The 20660-nt window shown below is 41.7% G+C and overlaps 1 protein-coding gene across 1 annotated transcript in view; it reads right to left on the bottom strand.

The window, feature by feature from the left end:
* The window catches only part of LOC123515749 (mutS protein homolog 4-like), a 72274-nt gene that overhangs the window by 2962 nt on the left and 48652 nt on the right, over nt 1–20660 (bottom strand). Inside the window, 2 exon segments of the mRNA XM_045274604.1 lie at nt 2701–2960; nt 7443–7556. Of these exon segments, the coding sequence (XP_045130539.1) occupies nt 2701–2960; nt 7443–7556 (374 nt within the window).

Genomic DNA, 20660 nt, shown 5'->3' on the forward strand with positions numbered 1-20660 from the left:
GAGGGTTGAATTAGTATAGAGAATAGATTAAAGGGGTTAGGGAAAGTGAGGCATTAACAGATCAGAAAAATGAGGGTTGATCTTCCACGAGTTAATCCTTCCTTAACCACGTGGAAATAAATGGAAAAAGGTGAGATTAAATAAAAAGGGTCAAGTTAATATAGAGGCATTGGCATAAAGAATGGGTTAAAACAATTAGGGAAAGAAAGATTTGGTATAAACGTAGCATTTCTCAAACACGAAATATGATGGTACTCTACAGTTTGCATTGAGACATTAGAGTGGAGTTAACAAAGAAAGGAGAATAAGAAAAGGTTTAATACTGAAGTAACTTAACACACACACGAAACACGGCTGTAGTGATAACTGAAGAACATGAAGCAGCAGGTAAGAAGGTAATGAAAAAGAGAGGTACTTCATTAAGGACGGAAGGAGAAAGAGAAGAGATAGGAGAGACAATAATTCAGGAAATCTTATAAGTTAGCGAGATGATGCCGAGAGATGAGAAAATATAGAGGTGCAGAAAAGTACTGGATTAATTAAGGGGTTCAATATGGCAAGGAAACTGAGGAAAGGAGAGCGAAATACTAATGTGGTTAATCTTCAACAAAGCGAAAGACAAACAAACACAAAGGAACGTAAAGAAAAACAAAGCACCATAATAATCAAAGGAACTGAAATAAAAGGAAGGTCAAATACTAATATGGGTCATCTTAAAACACATAAGAAACGCAAAGGAGAAATTAAATAGCAGTGTATTATAGAAAGGGAAATGAGAAAATGAAGTGAAGTGTTGTACGTACATAATCTTAATTCCTTCAGTACTGGGTCGCATTTCTGCCTTCAGTTTCGGGCATGATTACACGATTTTACATACATTTGCGGGGTTCTATGTACGTCACAAGATTAATGGCCAGAGTCATCACTATTTTAATTCCCACATATGTTTTTGAAGTTGTGTAAAATCACCAAATAGCAAGCAGAATGAAAATGCGTAATAGTGCCGAAGAAGTTAAAGAAAGCACAAAAAGCACAAAAAAAACACAAAGGAACATAGAAGAAGAAACAAAAAAGCAACATAATCCGGAAGAAAATGAGGAAAAGAAGGAAAAATCTGAAAAAAAGCAACAGAACATACAAGAACACAAAGAAGAAACAAACAGTAAATTTTTTGAGACTACTTCTTGATAACCCAAATAAAGATGCAAATTGATGAATGGAATACTACAACTACATACACACACCTTTCCATCCTCCTGGGAACACACAAGAACACAAATAAGAAACAAAGTCAATTTTTTCAGCCTCTAGTTCGTGATAACCCAAATAAAGATAGTAGTTGATGAATTTATGCACAATTACATCAACATCATTATCTTCCAGTGCCTCCTGGGAACTTTCAAGAACACAACGATGAAAAACAGTCCATTTTTAGAGCCTGTAGTTCGTGATAACCTCAATAAAAGTGCAAATTGTTGAATGAAATTACGTACAACCACAGAGACATTATTACTTTCCTGTCCTCCTGGGAACACACAAAAACACAAATTAAAAAGAAACACTCCATTTTTTGAGCCTCTAGTTCGCGATAACACCAATAAAAATACAAGTTAATGAGTAGAGTTACGTACAAATACATACACATCATTACCTTCCTGTCCTCTAACGAACAAACAAGAACACAAAAAAAGAAACACAGTCCATTTTTTAAGCCTCTAGTTCGTGATAACCCAAATAAAAAAAACAAGTTGATGAACGGAATTACCTACAATAACTTAGACACCATTACTTTCCTGTCCTCCTGGGAACACACAAGAACACAAACAAAAAACAAACAGTCCATAATTTTTTTTTTCAGCCTCTAGTTCGTGATAAAACCAATAAAATTACAAGTTGATGAATGGAATTACGTACAATCACACACACATCATTACTTTCCTGTCCTCCTGGGAACACACAAGAATACAAACAAAAAACAAACTCCATTTTTTCTTTTTTTTCAGCCTCTAGTTCGTGATAAAACCAATACAATTACAAGTTGATGAATGGAAATACGTACAATGACATCAGTATCATTACCTTCCTGTCCTACTGGGAAGCACCTAATCCTGTGACATTAAACCCGTGGCAATTTAAAAGGAAGGAGCAAAAAAATAGAAGGGAAAAACTCTTGCGTGCAGTTCTGACGAAAAAAATTGTAAGTAGATGAGATTAAAAAGAAAAGGATTTGTCGAAATGAACACTAGTTTATCTCACTGCACGCCCAGACAGAGAGAGAGAGAGAGAGAGAGAGAGAGAGAGAGAGAGAGAGAGAGAGAGAGATGGAAAAATCTCTCTCTCTCTCTCTCTCTCTCTCATAGCTATAATCTCCCTTATCTACATGCAATCTCACCAAAAAAATGTCAAAATATCACCGTAACCTAACCTAACCCAACCCAAAAATGACAATAACCTTAACACCTTTAGTACTATGACGCGTTTTCATATTCATTCTGGTTACTATTTGGTGATTTTATACAGCTTCAGAAACTCAGGTGGGGATCAAAGTAGTGACGACTCTGGCCATTCATCTTTGACCTCCATACACCCTCCCTAATGTAAGTAAACTCGTCTAATCATACTCAAAACTCAAAGTAAAAATTCGTCTCAGTACTGAAGGAGTTAACCTAAGCTAACCTAACCTAACCTAACTTTACGTACTTGGTAACATTGGGGTAGAGGGTGGCCAGACGAGTGAGGAAGAGCGTGTGTGTCACCAGGATAGTTGTGGCACCGACATGGCTCAGCGCCTCCACCACTGCCCACGCCAAGGCACCACCCTCCTCCAGTGACGTCCCGGAGCCCAGTTCATCCAGCAGCACAAGGGAATCAGCCCCTGCTCCTGCTAATTCGCCGCCTGATCCTCCTCCTCTTCTCCCCCTCTCGTCCGTGCTCACCATCATATGAGCCACCTCGTTCATCTGTGTAAGGATGGCGCTTTTTTTTCATATATGAGAGGAGAAACCTGGTCAAAGGCATCATTAACTTTTTTCAATACTAAGACGCATTTTTACCTTGATTTTTGGGTATGCTAAGACGATTTTATTGAAGTTAGGAAGGTCTATGCAGGTCAGAAGATAATGGCCACAGTCTTTACTACTCTAATAAACACATATGTTTTTTGGAGCTGTATAAAATCATCAAATAATAACCACAATATGAAAAACGCGTTACTCAAGGGGTTAATAATATAAAAAAAAAAATGGCTTATCTAGTTATCAGTCCCCGTGTAGGTCAGAGAGTTAGCCATAAGAAAGGGATAAATGTCTTGAAACCTCCTTAAATAAGTTCAGGTCATATGATAGAAATACAGAAGTAGGTAAAGGATCTATGAGTTTGCCATAAAAAAAAGTATGAATGATTGGAAGTGCTGGTTCTCTTGCATTGGAGAGGTGGGCAGAATAGGAGTGAGAGGAAGAAGAAAGTGTTATGAAGCGTGGCCGATGGATGGTGTTACTAGCAGACACACAAACAAGGAAAGGTTACAGTATCAGCTCACACACAGACTCACAAGTAAAAGAGAGTGTTGCCTATACAGAGACGTTGAAAGATAAGCAGATAAGTGAACAGAAATGAATGATACTAATAAAGACGGATAAACAGACAAACAGACAGATAAGTAAATAGAATAGACTGACATACAAGCTAACAAACAAACGTACATGCACACAGACAGATATTAGTTACTGAAAGAAATAAACTAACAAATGGACACAAACAGACAAACTGACTGACAGACAAACAAAAAAGCAGTCATACTAACAAATAAAACTGAGAGAAAGACAGACAGAAAGAAAGATAGACAGACAAGCAAGAAGATAGACAGATAGACAGACAGATAAACAGGCAGAAGACAGACAGACAGACAGACAGACAGACAGAAAGAAAGAAAGAGAAAGAAAAGAAAGAAAAAAGAAAGAAAAAAGAAAGCCAAACAGACAAAAAATAAAAATAAAGAGAAGAGAGGCAACACAAAAATGATAATAAAAAAAGTAACAGACAAACAGACCAAAAAAAAAAATAAATAAAGAGAGGAGGGAGCAACACAAAAATCATAACAGAAAAGAGTAAATTGGAAAATAAATTGAGAGAGCATATTCTAAAAGGGAAAAGTAAAAAAAAAAAATGAAAGGCGGATCCAGAAATGAAAAATGTACGAAATGTGGGAAAATTGGGGGTAAAATGGAAGGGGCGGTAGGGGCAGCTAAGAGAGATTATTATAGGGACGGGGAAGTATAAAGCTAAGGGGAAAGGAGGGAAGAGGAGCAGAAATTGGAGAACTGGAGACCCCGGAAATATATTTTTGAGGAATGACTCACCCACCAGGAAGTTTGACAGGAAAATAAAAAGAAATGAAAAAAAAGAGAAGAGGGAAAGGGATGGAGGGGAGGAAAGAAGAAACATTTAACTTATTTCAAAAATCCAATAAGCTTTCCAACAGTTTTTTTCTGCTTCCATGAGTTCTTTGATGGCAATTTCTAGTTATTTGTGAGATGAGAAAATGTACCTACACACACACACACACACACACACACACACACACACACACACACACACACACACACACACACAGATTACAAAATTATTAAACTTATTAACACTTACTTACATGAAATAAAAGTTGATCAGAAGAGTTAAAATGAAATGTAATTAGATAAATCAAGAGAGAATTAGAATGTGATTACACGCGATGCTTCACCAGATTACAGCTTAATAGATTAGTTAATTAAGGCAAAGGACCATGAAATAGTTAAGGCCTTGAAATTTACGGGATGCATGTGAGAGAAGCGAAATTAGTTGAGGTTAGAATACAAAGTGAGATAGATAGAGAGAGAGAGAGAGAGAGAGAGAGAGAGAGAGAGAGAGAGAGAGAGAGAGAGAGAGAGAGAGAGAGAGAGAGAGAGAGAGAGAGAGAGAGAGAGAGAGAGAGAGAGAGAGAGAGAGAGAGAGAGAGAGAGAGAGAGAGAGAGAGAGAGAGAGAGAGAGAGAGAGAGAGAGAGAGAGAGAGAGAGAAAGTTTTGATGGAATATCAAATTGGAAAAACAAGAAATGCTAATATACTTATTTACACGGGTTATGAAACACACACACACACACACACACACACACACACACACACACACACACACACACACACACACACACACACATGTTTCTTCACACACACACACACACACACACACAAGCTTTTAATGAGGTGTGACATGTTTCTCATAATTACACACAAGCTTTTAATGACGAGTGTCAGAGAGAGAGAGAGAGAGAGAGAGAGAGAGAGAGAGAGAGAGAGAGAGAGGAGAGAGAGAGAGAGAGAGAGAGAGAGAGAGAGAGAGAGAGAGAGAGAGAGAGAGAGAGAGAGAGAGAGAGAGAGAGAGAGAGAGAGAGAGAGAGAGAGAGAGAGAGAGAGAGAGAGAGAGAGAGAGAGAGAGAGAGAGAGAGAGAGAGAGAGAGAGAGAGAGAGAGAGAGAGAGAGAGAGAGAGAGAGAGAGAGAGAGAGAGAGAGAGAGAGAGAGAGAGAGAGAGAGAGAGAGAGAGAGAGAGAGAGAGAGAGAGAGAGAGAGAGAGAGAGAGAGAGAGAGAGAGAGAGAGAGAGAGAGAGAGAGAGAGAGAGAGAGAGAGAGAGAGAGAGAGAGAGAGAGAGAGAGAGAGAGAGAGAGAGAGAGAGAGAGAGAGAGAGAGAGAGAGAGAGAGAGAGAGAGAGAGAGAGAGAGAGAGAGAGAGAGAGAGAGAGAGAGAGAGAGAGAGAGAGAGAGAGAGAGAGAGAGAGAGAGAGAGAGAGAGAGAGAGAGAGAGAGAGAGAGAGAGAGAGAGAGAGAGAGAGAGAGAGAGAGAGAGAGAGAGAGAGAGAGAGAGAGAGAGAGAGAGAGAGAGAGAGAGAGAGAGAGAGAGAGAGAGAGAGAGAGAGAGAGAGAGAGAGAGAGAGAGAGAGAGAGAGAGAGAGAGAGAGAGAGAGAGAGAGAGAGAGAGAGAGAGAGAGAGAGAGAGAGAGAGAGAGAGAGAGAGAGAGAGAGAGAGAGAGAGAGAGAGAGAGAGAGAGAGAGAGAGAGAGAGAGAGAGAGAGAGAGAGAGAGAGAGAGAGAGAGAGAGAGAGAGAGAGAGAGAGAGAGAGAGAGAGAGAGAGAGAGAGAGAGAGTCAGTCTGGTTACATGTTCCAGCAGACTCACAAAATATGATGACAAATTGAATCGTTCTTCGCAAGGGTTTTCGAGATCTCATCCTGAATGTGAGTTTGATATTGGATTGAATACTGAACACACACACACACACACACACACACACACACACACACACACACACACACACACACACACACACACCACGTAGTGTAGTGGGCACGCTCGACTCACAATCGAGAGGGCCGGGTTCGAGTCCCGGGAAGCGGCGAGGCAAATGGGCAAGCCTCTTAATGTGTGTCCCTGTTCACCTAGCAGTTAATAGGTACAGGATGTAACTCGAGGGGTCGTGGCCTCGCTTTCCCGCTGTGTGGAGTGTGTTGTGGTCTCAGTCCTACCCGAAGACCAGTCTATGAGCTCTGAGCTCGCTCCGTAATGGGAAGACTGGCTGGGTGACTAGCAGGCGACCGAAGAGGAGAATTACACACACACACACACACACACACACACACACACACACACACACACTACTATGATAATGGAGTTTTATTCAATGTACTGGAAAGAAAGGGAAGGAAGGTGGAAACTAAATATATAAGAAGGCAAAAAATACATAAATAAGTTATAGAGAATGATATTGTCCTCCGTAATGCAGCGACAAGAGATGTGTGTTGTGGCGGGACTGTCGTGGTGGTATAAATTTACACGAAGAAAGAACAATAGCAGGTGTGTGTGTGTGTGTGTGTGTGTGTGTGTGTGTGTGTGTGTGTGTGTGTGTGTGTGTGTGTGTGTGTGTGTGTGTGTGTGTGTGTGTGTGTGTGTGTGTGTGTGTGTGTTGTTTTGCTGCAAGGGGCTATTCAAGAGTACACGCTTGAAATCAAAGGAGAAAAAAAAAATCCCTGCAGTAGTAACGTTATTGTTATAAAAGCCTATATTACTTTTCCTTTTTTTTCTATTTACTTCTATAAGGATAAAGATAAATTTTGTGCTTTCTAAGAGTCAATACTAAAATCTACCGTTAGGCAACACAAATATTCTATGACAATATAAACAGAACTAAGAAAATGTACAGTTTGTAGCAAGACACAATGAAAATAGAAGGCAATGTAATATGTAATACTAGAAGACAACCACTTTAACTGAACCACAGCAGAGACACGTGCAAAGGAGGGATAGAGGAGGAGAGAATGGAGGAACACAGCGGGAGGGTTCACAAATGGCAGTGAAGTGGTGGTGGAAATGAAAATGTTAAAACAATTAGTGGTGGAATGAAGGCCTCCCGCGGCTCACCTGTACTTGGAAGGTAGACTCGTTGCCCTCCGGATGGTCCTCGGAGCTGAGATGGGTGAACACTTTCTTTACCGGACGCAGTGACGCCATCTCCGCAGGCACGAAGCTCCCGATCTATGGTGAAGTGTGGTGGTCACGTTGAATGTCACGTAATCCATCCATACTCGTTAGATTAGGTCAGATTACATTTTCTTGTGGATCATAACCTAACTGCACTAGTAACATGATGGTTTCAAGATATTTACCCCTTGTTTTGGCTAACTTTCTTGGACTGCAAGAAAACTGGCAACTTAATGTATCTTTTCTTCGTTTTATGTTGCCCTTGGCCAGCTTTCCCGTCCTACACACAAAAAAAGTATGATGGGGTGTAGCTAAATAGGTGTCTCTTCTCTCCCTTATACAACTGGTCTAGTTACCCTTCCAATGGCTATAAAATGAGGCAACCCAGCTCATAGGTCAAGTTGCATTATGTTTTCCTGTGGATCATAATCTAATCTTACTGGATACATAATACAGCGTAGCCACACGAGGGTCTTTACTAATCTTAACCTAACCTAACGCAGATTTACAAACTATATTAATATCGTGAACCTGAAAAAAACACTAAATATAAAGTAAATAAAGATCAACAAACCAAATTAATATAGTAAACCTAAAAAAAAATTAATATACAAGATGGATCTGAGTGGAAAAAAAACAACATTATTAAGAGGAGTGTTCAAGAGTTCAATATATTTTTCAGCCTAACCTAACTCAGATCAGCAAACCAATTCAATATCGCAAACCTTTAGGAAAACCTGAATACGCAATGTGGACACGAGCGACAAAAAGATCAAACAAGACACGATAAAAGGAGGGTTCAAGCGTTCCAGTTATTCATTTCAATCTAACCTAACCTAACCAAACCTAACCCAGATCAACAAACCAAATTAATACCGTGAACCTATAAAAGGAAAAGAATAAAGAAAGTAAATATACAAAATGGACATGAGGCAAAAGATAAAAAAAAAAGATGTAAACAAAATTGTCAAGAGATCTACAATTAAAAATATACAAAAAACTGAATTTCACTACAAACTCTCGTATTAGAGGAGAACAGAGTGGAGGTGAGAATAGTGAATTGTAGAGAGTCTTGTGTGTTCTGAGCGTGGGTGTAGGAGAGCATTATATTTAGAGAATGCAGCAGGGCGAGCCGGGAACAGCAAGGGCCGCGCACCGTTATGAAAGGGAGGGAGGGACATTTGCACCATAACACAGCGTTGGTGAGGGCAAAGTAAGGATATGGTGAAGGTAGGGTAAAGACAGGGAGAGGGTGGCAAGGGTGTCTGGGTGACTTTCCGGGTGCCTGCCCTCTGAAACTACATCCGACAGGTCTGACTTCAAATAATACTGAATTCCTCGAGATTTCAGCCACATGTCACTCAAGGCTGGTGTAATGAAGTGCAGGCTAGCGAATGTAAAGGTATGGTAATTTGCTGACGATATCAATTTGTATATATACTAAAACACGCTCACACACACACACACACACACACACACACACACACACACACACACACACACACACACACACCGCGTAGTGTAGTGGTTAGCACGCTCGACTCACAATCGAGAGGGCCGGGTTCGAATTCCGGTAAGCGGCGAGGCAAATGGGCAAGTCTCTTAATGTGTGGGCCCTGTTCACCTAGCAGTAAATAGGTAAGGGATGTAACTCGAGGGATTGTGGCCTCGCTTTCCAAGTGTGTGGAGTGTATTGAGGTCTCAGTCCTACCCGAAGATCGGTCTATGAGCTCTGAGCTCGCTCCGTAATGGGGAAGACTGGCTGGGTGACCAGCAGGTGACCGAGGAGGTGAATCACACACACACGTCGTTCAATTCTAGTGCAATCCTCGTGTCACAGAATTTCATACGGTTCAGTGTTCCGAAATTGAAGGTAAAGTCGCGTAGTGATATGAGGCATTGTTGTTAGATAGTATTCATAGCATTCAACTCAGCTGTTATTTAATATCATACACATTATCCATGTTATTCAATCCTTGTGTCTGTCTACTCTGAAGTGGCTCCTGGCTCTCAGTGTCTATGATGTCCTAGGGAATACGAGACTGTCAGATCTTGAGGAAAACCGTGAGCTGTCCTTGTAATGAGTGTGTTGATCAATAGAAAACAAGTATTATTCACATGAAATCAATTACATTACCATGAGTGCTTTGGGGTCCGAGGAGTCTCCAAGCGCACGGGTTCGAATCCTGTCCACGGTCTGAGTGTAGGTTGGGCTTCCTCACACGGGGCAACGGTTTCCTAGCGGGTGGGCCTTGAGATAGGAGGTACCCTAAATAGCTCTTTAGCCCATATTTCCCGTGAAAAGCCCACATGGTATAAATAAAAATAAAAAAATCTAGGAGCCATTTTAGAGTAGACAGACTGTAGTGTCTAATGTTCTGCACACCATTCATGTTCTTCAGTCATGGCGTATTTAGGATACTTTCACAAAGATTATTAACCCCTTTAATACTGGGAAACATTTTCACCTTGAGATTTGAGTACGATTAGACTATTTCATTGACATTAGGAAGGGTGTATGGAGGTCATAAGATTAATGGCCAAAGTCTTCACTATTTTAATCCCCCACATGAGTTTCTGAAGCTGCTTAAAATCACCAAATAATAAGCAGAATGAATATGGAAACGCGTCATGCTACTGATAAGGTTAAGTACAAAAAAAAAAAAAAAAAAAAACAGCTACTGTGAAATAAATATACACTTGACTGAAACTTAAATCCTCTGGATTACATGAAACAGAAAATGGTAATGAAAAACAACACTTCCTGATATGAAAGTGTACGCTCTCACTGTAATTGTATTTGCAACGTTTTTTAATAAAGACTAGTTCGTGCAAAAAAAAAAAAAAAAATAGTAAAATCTCTGGAGCAAACGAAACAGAACACGAGGTACGAAAAATACCTAACAAAAAAAACAACAAAGACAAAAGAGCAACTGGTGGCCCTTAACGTCTAGACAGCAATACCAAGCCATACAAAGGTGCTAACAACGACCTTTTAACCAACACCTGAAGCTCTTTACCTCCATTCCACCCCGACACAAGTGGACACCGATAACAAAGGGATGAGGGGAAGGTGCCGGAATGGAGACACTCGTGATAAAAATAAAGGGCAGGGGACGAGAGGGAAGAAATGCAGTGGTTGTGCTAGAAGGGACAGAAATGAGACTGAAGGGAGAGGTGGACAAGGGAATGTAACGAGACACAGACAGACAGAGAGAGAGAGACAGACAGACAGAGACAGACACACAGACAGACAGACAGAGACAGAGAAATAGGAAAACAAAACTAATAACTTGTTTAACCTCAGAAATCGCATCAGTTTTTTTTTTTTTATTTCGCTCGGCTTTATTTTTTTGACGGACACAAGGAGGCAAAATCAATAAAGGAAAGGCCATTTATTTATGTAGGACCAATAAAAAAGTTAATTCGGTAGCAAACACGAGGCAGGAAAGAAAAAGAGTAGAGGCGCTATAGGCCTTACCGTAAAAAAAAAAAAGCCTTATACCTATTTACTTATGCTACATTTTCTTCAACACCATCTTACTTTATCGCTCTCTATAGTTTACCCTATACCTATTTCAGCCTTTATACCTATCTACTTATTCTACCTTTCTTCAACGCTATCTTAAATTCCTACCCCATTCCTGTATCACTACAGTTTACCCATATACCTATTTTAGCCTTATACCAATTTACTTATTTTATCTTTTCATCGTTATCTTACCTATTCCTATCCCATCCCTGTGTCATTCTCTACAGTTTTGCTTCGCACATTCACCACCTCTAATATTAAATGTCCCTCCTTCACGTATCAATGAATCACAACTCTACTCATTTTTCTCCTTTCCGCATCTTGCCTTTAACTCTCCCACTTTATTTAACTCTAAACTACTCCAAAACAAACCACCAAGTCTGAGTGCCATTCACCTCTAAATCCCAACTCCATGTTACCTTCTCTCCATTCTCTACAGTACAGCTTCACTCAGCCAGACTCGTATTCACCAGCCCATTCCTTCATTTCACGTGTCATTTAAGCCCTGACACACACACACTTGTTCTCTTCCTCTTCACATCATTTTCTACAGCACACTTTCACTCTCGAATAACCAATTTTAACACCAATTCTCCAACCTTTGTGTTCTCTTTGTAACTTCAGGTGTCACCAGCTACTTTTTCCTCCCCTTTTAGTGAGTGACAGATGCCATATCCAAGTACTTCCGAGCCGGCAAGACACGTCCTATCACATCAATCAATCAATCAATCCATCCATCCTCAGAGCTCCTACACGTGTCTGTCACCATATATTACTGCCTTCTTTATTGTGTTAACTGTTCGCGACAGGAGTGTGTAGAAAAGTAAAGGAGGAGAAAGAGAGAGGAGAGAAGAGGGAGATAACGAAGTAAAGGAGAACGTAGGAGGTAAGGAATAAATGGATTAAAATAGAAGGGCAGATTTCAAGGGCACGAAATTACAAGATTGGAAGAAAGATAGGGTGAGAGGATATATGTATAGATGGATGTGGAGGAAGGAGAGAGAGAGAGAGAGAGAGAGAGAGAGAATCACACCAGAAAGAAATGACTGACAGAGCAACTAACTGAACATGAAGAACCACACCTAACTGAATGGTTAAGTCATCACACCAAACACAGCACAAACACACGCCACCCTACACGAGAAACAAACCACGAATCCTCTTCAGAAACATGACACAAGAACAAACACGATAACACAAAAGAAAGACGCAAAATTCCCACCGGTAAGAAACCACGTAAGCGTGCGTGGGATTCTTTATACTTCTTCACCTGAATAAATATGATAGCCATTCGTGTGGCAATGAAAAACGGGAAACAAAACACGTGACTATCTTGGAGGAGTATAAGATTTTACGCACGGGCGCAGAGAGACAGAGAAAGACAGAGACGGAGGGACACGGGCGCAGAGAGACACGGCGGAGAAGGAGGGAGAGATGATGTGGGTTTTGGTAAAGGATAGGGAACGTTTAGAAATATAAATAGAAAGTGCTTATATTCTCGAGAGCGTTTTAACCCCTTTAGTATCATGACGTGTTTCCATATTCATTCTACTTACTATTTGGTGAGTTTATACACCTTTAGAAACTCATGGGGATGTTATTAGACTAGTGAAGAATGCCCATTAATCTTCTATACACTTTTCCTAATCCTCTATACACTCTTCCTAATGTCAATAAAATGGTCTAATCGTATTCAAATCTCAAGGTAAAAAATGTGTCCCAATACTGAAGAGATTAAACATTAAGCCAAGGCAGGCAGAAGACATATGGAAAAACCTTGTAATTGAATGAAAAAGTGTAAAGAGGAATGGAAAAGTTTTAATAGAATGAGCAAACAAGATAGCTAGAGTTTTTTGTCGGGTAAAGTTCAAATGTGAAAGCTCGAAGCAGGTAACTCACGAGATGGAAATGAACACTGCCTTCTTCCACTAAAAACCAGGGATGTGGCCTTTTCTACCAGAGCTGCAGAGAGTGGAGAAAACAGACAATAACAAAGTACCACTTTAATGAAAGAAGAGCACTCCTTCAACACACACGAACTATATGGACGTTGGTCGCCCCTTAGAGAGGTAGTTGCTCTAGCGCTGGTACCACGCCCATCCACATCACACACGGCCGTCCCGGGCAGCACACGGGTACAGGACCCCAAGGAGAGGACGAGGAATGGAGCAGGGTGTAAGGGTGGAGAGTAGGCAGAGCGGTATTCATCGGTGACCAGGATTGAAACAGGAGGTGGATGCAGAACGTCCAGCAAGCCCGAGTGGTATGGTGGTTCATCCAAAGGCTTGTCTTGACTCAGGCTGGCTAGACACGGCTGCCAGGAGACTGGCTCAGGGCCCCCAAGCGAGCGGTGAGCAGGGCTTCACGGGAAAATACTTATGGAGGCAGAGGCCAGTCTAGGTAGTATCGACTCAGCCAGAGCTCAGGAGAATCTGCCTTCCCTCGATCTCGTCGCCCAGGCGTCAGGTCGGAAGCCGGAATTCAGCGCAGGAGACGGTACCTCGAAGATCCGAAATGTGAAGCAAAGAGATAGCATAACAAAATGACCAATAAGCAAGATGACCAATACCCCAAGTTTCTGGCCTAGTTCCAAAGTACCCCGATAGTTTCTGGCCTCGTTACCTTTAAAGTAACTGAGAAAATCAGCCCCAACATTATCTTTCCCAGGAATGTATACTACACGAAATCTATAATCTTGTAGCCCATCTTAGCAACCTATCATTTGCACCTCTAAATCTGGAAATGTAGACTAAGGGTTTATGATCCACTTCTAAAATAAACTCTTTCCCTCTAAGGTAATAATCAAAGAGCTGGATACCAAAACAGACGGCAAGGCACTCCTTTTCAATGGTGGAGAATCTTCTCTCTCGATCCCGAAGTTTTCGACTGGCGTACGTAACTGGGTGAGGCCAGCCGTCCACATACTGAAGCAGGATTGCTCCTAGCCAGTGGTTTGAAGCGTCCGTTCGTAGCACGAAAGGACGAGCGGAATCTGGTAGCCTTAAGATGGGCGCAGACTGGATTTTGGAAGCTCCTCTGATGTTCGTCAGTTCAGACTAGTGGTTCGGGGACGCCCTTGCGGAGAAGGTCAGACAGACAACTTGTGCAGGAAGAAGCCTGGGGGATAAAGTCTCGATAAAAAGATACCATACCCAAGAAGGATCGAAGTAGCTTTTTGGTACTTGGGGGACTGCAGGAAGAAATGGCAGAGACTATCATTTTGAGGACGAAGCGTCTTACCGTCCACAATGAAGCCCAGATACTGGATGGATCCGAACCCGAATCGACACTTCGATACTCGAGCAGTGAGGCCGTGTTCTCGAAGACGTCAAAGTACGGACTTGAGGGCAGTGATGTGTTCGGTCCAGGTTGTTCCATAGATGAAAATATTATCGAAGTAGAACGATACTCCAGTTAGTCCGGCTAAGACGATCCTCATTAATCTGATGTAAGTGGCACAAGCTGTAACTGAAACTAAATGGGAGCCCGCAGAATTCCATTAAACGTTTGTGAGTGGGAAAGGCTGTAAGTGGTTTAGTTCTTATCAGTGCGTGGAATCTGATAATAGTCTTTAGTTAGATCAATTTCACTGAAATACCTACTCCCTTGAAACTTATGGAGATCTTCAGTTATGGTATTGATAGGTTCTGCATTGAAAACTGATGGCATTCAGAACTCTACAGCCAATGGCTATACGATAGCTGCCTGTATTTCCTTACCATAACTGGGGAGCAATGAGGAGATGAAGATGGCTGGACGATTCCCTGGTGGAGAAGTGGGTCAACCTTCTCATTTTTTTCAAAATAAGACTTTAGATGTATAGATATCAGATATAATTTGCACTTTACACGCTCCGAAGAACATACTTTCCATGTCATGCATTATAGTAGATGTACATCCAGGGGTTTCAGAGAAGACATCCTGAAAGTCAGAAAGAAGAGACATCAAGTCATTCTTTTGCGAAACCGTCAATGTACTTTCAAGCTCAGGGGAACTAGGAGTGTCCATCTCTTCTACATCTCAGGCGATACTGGAAAGCTCAGGGGAACTAGGAGTGTCCATCTCTTCTACATCTTCGCGGCCGTCAGGCGATCTGGAGGTTCTGTAACCCCTTCCTCAAGCGGTGAGAAGTTCAAGTTAGTATCAGCCTCTGTATCAAAGGAAGAAGGTTCATCCAACAGTTACTTGATTAACATGAGCACGACGAAACTAGCGCTTGAGAAGATTTGCATGGTATAACTTATGCTTACCGTTTTCATCAATCAGGTAGTTACTGCTGGTTCTCTTTTCAAGTACGGTATATGGGCCAGCCCAGGCCATCAGGAGCTTGTTGGTAGCGTCAGGCAGGAGCACCAAGACTTCATCTCCAGGTTTGAACTTTGGATCCTGTGATTTCAAGTTAAAATATGCTTTATACCGAGTAGCACTGATGTCAGCATTCTCGGCAGCAATCCGGGAGGATTCAGCCAATTTGTCTTTCAGCTCTATTACATATTGAAAACAGGAACGATGATCATCTGTGAGTGATTTATCCTACCACAAATCCCGTAGAACTGCAAGAGGTCCTCTTAACTGCCTTACCGTAAAGAAGCTCAAAAGACGAGAATCCGGTCCTGTCACTTGGCATCTCCCTCAAAGCGAACAAGGTGGCAGGGAGATAACGGTGCCACTCACGCGGTTTTTCAGAGCACAGTTTCCGGAGGCATGCCTTCAGAGTGGAGTGGAACCTTTCCACTCTTCCGTTACCACTTGGATGGTAAGGTGTGGTGAAGAGCGGTTTTACTCCCGGAAGCTTATGGATCTCACCCATCAGTTGTGACGTGAACTGCGTCCCATGGTCCTAGAGTATTTCGCGAGGGATGCCAACCCTGGAGAACATGGACAACAAAGCTTCTGCAATAGAGGTTATTTCTCAGAGGTACGGCTTCTGGGAACCCGGTTGCAAAATCAATTAAAGTTAGGAGGTAACGATGGCCTTCAGATGGAGACAAGGGACCCACGATGTCAATAGCCACTCTTGAGAACGATTCAGGGATGAGGTAGAGGCCGTAAAGGTACAGGGCGCACTCTTCCTTTTGCTGACATACGTTGACATTTATCACAAGACTTACAAAAAGCTGTGATGTCAGCTCCTACCCCAGGCCAATAGAAGTGGTGGTAAACCTTACCTCTAGTCTTCTTGTGGGAGAAGTGTCCTGACACTGGACCCTCATGGGCAAGAGACAGCACCAGGCGACGACACTCAGGAGGGATGACCAACGTCTTTCCCACTTGTTCTTGGTTGCTAGAAGAACGGCACACTCGGTAGAGTAGTTCATCAGAAAACTCGTAGGAAAACTTCGAACCACTGCGAGTTACCTCTTCACCAGTTGATGCCTTACGACAGAGAGCCTGAAGGGAGGAACAAATTCTGCAGGCGAGAAAATTCCCAGGGAGTAATGTTAAATAGGTTGGAGTTCTGGTAGCACAAGGGGATGAATTCTTCGTGCCGCCCGGCTCAAGTTTCAACTGCTTGAACCTTCTCAGGAACAGGTGAAGAATGCCGAGGCAGACAAGCCTTTTTCATGTTCTCGTCTGGTGTGCTCACTCCTTCCACATTACCAACCAGAACACTACAGAACTTTATTGGAGCACGAACAGCATCAATAACCTTCGTAGAAGGGACAGCGAAGGTAGCATCGTACCTGAGGGAAGGAGTCCACTCTTCCTAAAAAATCAGAAACAAGAACTTTAGGACACTGGGAGACGTCTACATCAGGTAAGGCTTCCTCAGATACAATGACACAGGAACAGCCAGTGTCACGTATGATGGGAGATACTCTCGCTCCATCCATTGATGGTGCCAGAAGAAAAGTAGAGATTAGTAGGATCACTGAAGCAGAAACCCACCTTATGTGCGTCTGGTTGAGAGGAGTGCTACCAGTCCTGAACAATGGATTTTGGGGACATCGAGGGTCCTGGCTCCCCACAATTGTAACACCTGACGGGTGTTAGACTTACTGGCCGGTGGAGGAGATCGGCGAGAAGCTTGGTTGGTGGTAGTTGGAGATGTAGGTGACGGCTTCTTATGTCCAGCTGGGGTGTGTCTCGGTAAGCACAATGGGCAGCTGCCCAAATATCTGCACGTTTGACAGCGTCGTCCAAGGTCTGCACGTCGTTTTCTTTCAAGAAGGTTCTTATATCTGGAGAAATAGAGGCAAGAAACTGGTCCACAATTACAAAAGATCCGAGTTTATGAAAATCTTCCCCCACGTCACAAGTGTCTGTCCAGTTATCAAAATAGCGACCAAGTTGAGTGGCAAACTGCTGGAATGTCTCACCAGGTTTGATCCGGACAGAACGAAACATGTGGCGATAGTGCTCAGCGGACTGACTGAAGCTTCTAAGGAGAGGATTTAAGTTTAAGGTAGTCGCAAATTAAATCATCAGCCAAGGTAGTGACGATTTCTGCTAGCTTACCAGAGAAGACCACCCAGTCGAATGGCATAGTTGTCCTGAGGAATGTTGAGCAGGGCAGCAATGCGTTCAAAACCCACAATCCCCAGGCAAGATCACTGGATCTGTTTGTTCCTAGATGCAGTGACAAATTCAGCTTTAAGTTGGACAATCCCCAGGCAAGATCACTGGATCCGTTTGTTCCTCGTTCTTGCAGTGACATCTTCAGCTTTAATTTTTGACATGGCAAGGGCATGTTCTAAACAAACTTCACTCGTTCATCACTCGAGCCCCATCTCTCTTCCCAACTCAACTAGCTCCTTGATAGAAGACTTGAACACAAGAAAACACAGCAAAGGACGCCCAAGGATGCAATAGAAAAAAACACATACGTCAGAAATCTCCGCACCTGACAAACTCCGCACCTGCCAACATAATAGGACTAACCCTCCGCACCTGCCAACATAATAGGACTTTAACCCAGTCTTTGAAGACGAAACCGATTAGAAACAAGCCCTCACAAACCAACAGTCAAAAAATACTCACTTCTGAGCCTTGGATAATGAGCCGGGGAAGGTAACCTACCTGTCCATCCACTTAACACGACCGTCCCGGGCAGCACACGGGTACAGGACCCCAAGGGGAGGACGGGAGGACGAGGAATGGAGCAGAGCGGTATCCAGCGGTGACCAGGATTGAAACAAAGTGGATGCAGAACCACCAACAAGTCAGTAGTATGGTGGTTCATGCAAGGGCTGGTCTGGTCTCAGGCTGACTAGACACGGCTGCCAGGAGACTGGCTCAGGTCCCCCAAAGCGAGTGGTGAGCAGGGCTTCGCGGGAGAATACTTCAGGAGGCAGAGCCCAGTCTAGGTAGTGTTGACTCAGCCAGAGCTCAGGAGAATCTGCCTTCCCTCGGTCTCGTCGCCCAGGCGTCAGGTCGGAAGCCGGAATTCAGCGCAGGAGACGGTACCTCGAAGATCCGAAATGTGAAGCAAAGAGATAGCATAACAAAATGACCAATAAGCAAGAAGATAGTTCCAAAGTACCCCGATAGTTTCTGGCCTCGTTACCTTTAAAGTAACAAGCTGATAGTTTAACCCCTAGTTGTCTTCACAGAAAAATAAGGAGAAAATGAACGAAACAAGAGTGAAAAAAGGTAGAAAGTCAGGTTTTAATATACTGAGCAAATAGGATAACTTTATTTTCGACAGATCCTGAAATTTGACCCAGAAAAAGAATGAAGAAAAAACGAAAACCTCGATATTAGATTAAAAAGAGTGAAGGTGAGTGAGAATATTTCACTTCTTTTGCCAACAGATCCATAAATTGGAAGAGAATGAAGAGAAGTTTACGAACCGAGAAGTTAAATTAAGTGTGGAAAAGGAAAAAAATAAGATACATAAATTGAAAGTAAGATTGTTATTTTCTCAGATGAAGCTTCAAATGAAGCAGAAAAGAAAAGATACGATGTTTACCTACAAAGAGATTTAAATAAAAAAGGATGGAGGGAGATAGAAAGTCAAATACATCAATAATGAGTTCATAAGACTTATATATTCTCCGATAAAGCTTCAAAATATAGCAGCGGAAGAGAAAAGATATGAGGTTTACCTGCCAAGGAATTTAACTGAAAAGGATGGAGGGAGTTAGAAAGTCAAACAGATCAATTATAAGTAACTAAAATCGCTTTTTTTTCTCCGATGAAGCTTCAAATGTAGCAACAGAAGAGAACAGATATGAAGCTTACCCAAGAAATGATTTAACTGAAAAGGATGGAGGGCTATAGAAAGTCAAATACATCAATCACGAGTAAATAAGTAAAGCCTCAAATATAACAACAGGAGACGAAGAAGAGAAATCTAAGGACGAAGGGATCAAATTTAAGAGAGCAGAGCGGCAGGAAGTCAAATACAATAACGAAACAATTCAACGACTGTCTTTTCTGGAGAAGCCACAACTAACAGGACACGTGAGATACGAGGAGAGAGTTTTGAGGATACAATCATTAACTTTTAAAGAGTGTTCCAGATCAATAGCCAAGAAGAGAAGTACCTAAGAACCTGGAAATGAAGTTAGAGAATAAAAAGAGACTAACACGAACACTTAAGAACCTGGAAATTAAGTTAGAGAATAAAAGAGACAAACACGAACACTTAAGAACCTGGAAATGAAGTTAGAGAATAAAAAGAGAGAACCCCGGACGCTTAAGAACCTGGAAATGAAATTAGGGAATAAAGAGAGACAAGCAGGAACAGAGATATTGACTGACTCACTGACTGACTGATTAAACTGACTGACAGAACATGACAACAGAAGCAAAAGAAGAGTATTGACTGGTTAACTGACTTTGAGCACGTTAACATAGGCAAAAGAGATAGACTAACTGACTAACTGATTACCGTGTTGACTGATTGACTGACTGACTGACGGTAACAGGGAGAAAAATTCACAAAAATCACCAACAATACATAGCACATGACAAAAGTTAAAAAGAAAAAAAACTGACTGACTAAAGACGAAAAACATGAAATAAAGGAAAAGAATGAACAAGAAACAACATTTACACCACAATAGTAACAATACCCCGTGAACAGACAACAAACCACACAAAACAAGCAAAATAAAGAAAGCAAAATAAAACAAGACATAACAATCCTCTCCACACCTGAAAAAAAGACGAAAAATGAATCAACTCAATCAAAAAACACAAACAAATCAAATATTGAGATACTCCATGATAATAATACACCCTTGAATAGACAACAAACCACACAACACAAACAAAATAAACAACACCAAAGCAAAACAATAAACAACAATCACCCAACATTTGAAAAGACTGGAACGCATTTTTATCATGAATTTTTGATGGGATTAGACGATTTCATTTACATTAGGAAGGGTCTATGGAGGTCGGAAGATTAATGGCCAGTCTTCACTATTTAAATCCCAACATAAGTTTTTGAAGCTCTATAAAATCTCCAAGTTCTAAGCAAAATAAATATTAACCCTTTCAGTACCATGACGTGTTTTTCATATTCATCCTCGTTACTATTTGATGATTTTATACAACTTCAGAAAATTATGTGGAAATTACAATAGTGAGAACTGGCCATTAGGCTTCTGACCTCCATAGACCCTTCCAATTGTCAATAAAAGGGTCTAATCGTACACAAATCTCAAGGTAAA

Source organism: Portunus trituberculatus, chromosome 39 (genome assembly GCF_017591435.1).
Source record: "Portunus trituberculatus isolate SZX2019 chromosome 39, ASM1759143v1, whole genome shotgun sequence".
NCBI lineage: Eukaryota > Metazoa > Arthropoda > Malacostraca > Decapoda > Portunidae > Portunus > Portunus trituberculatus.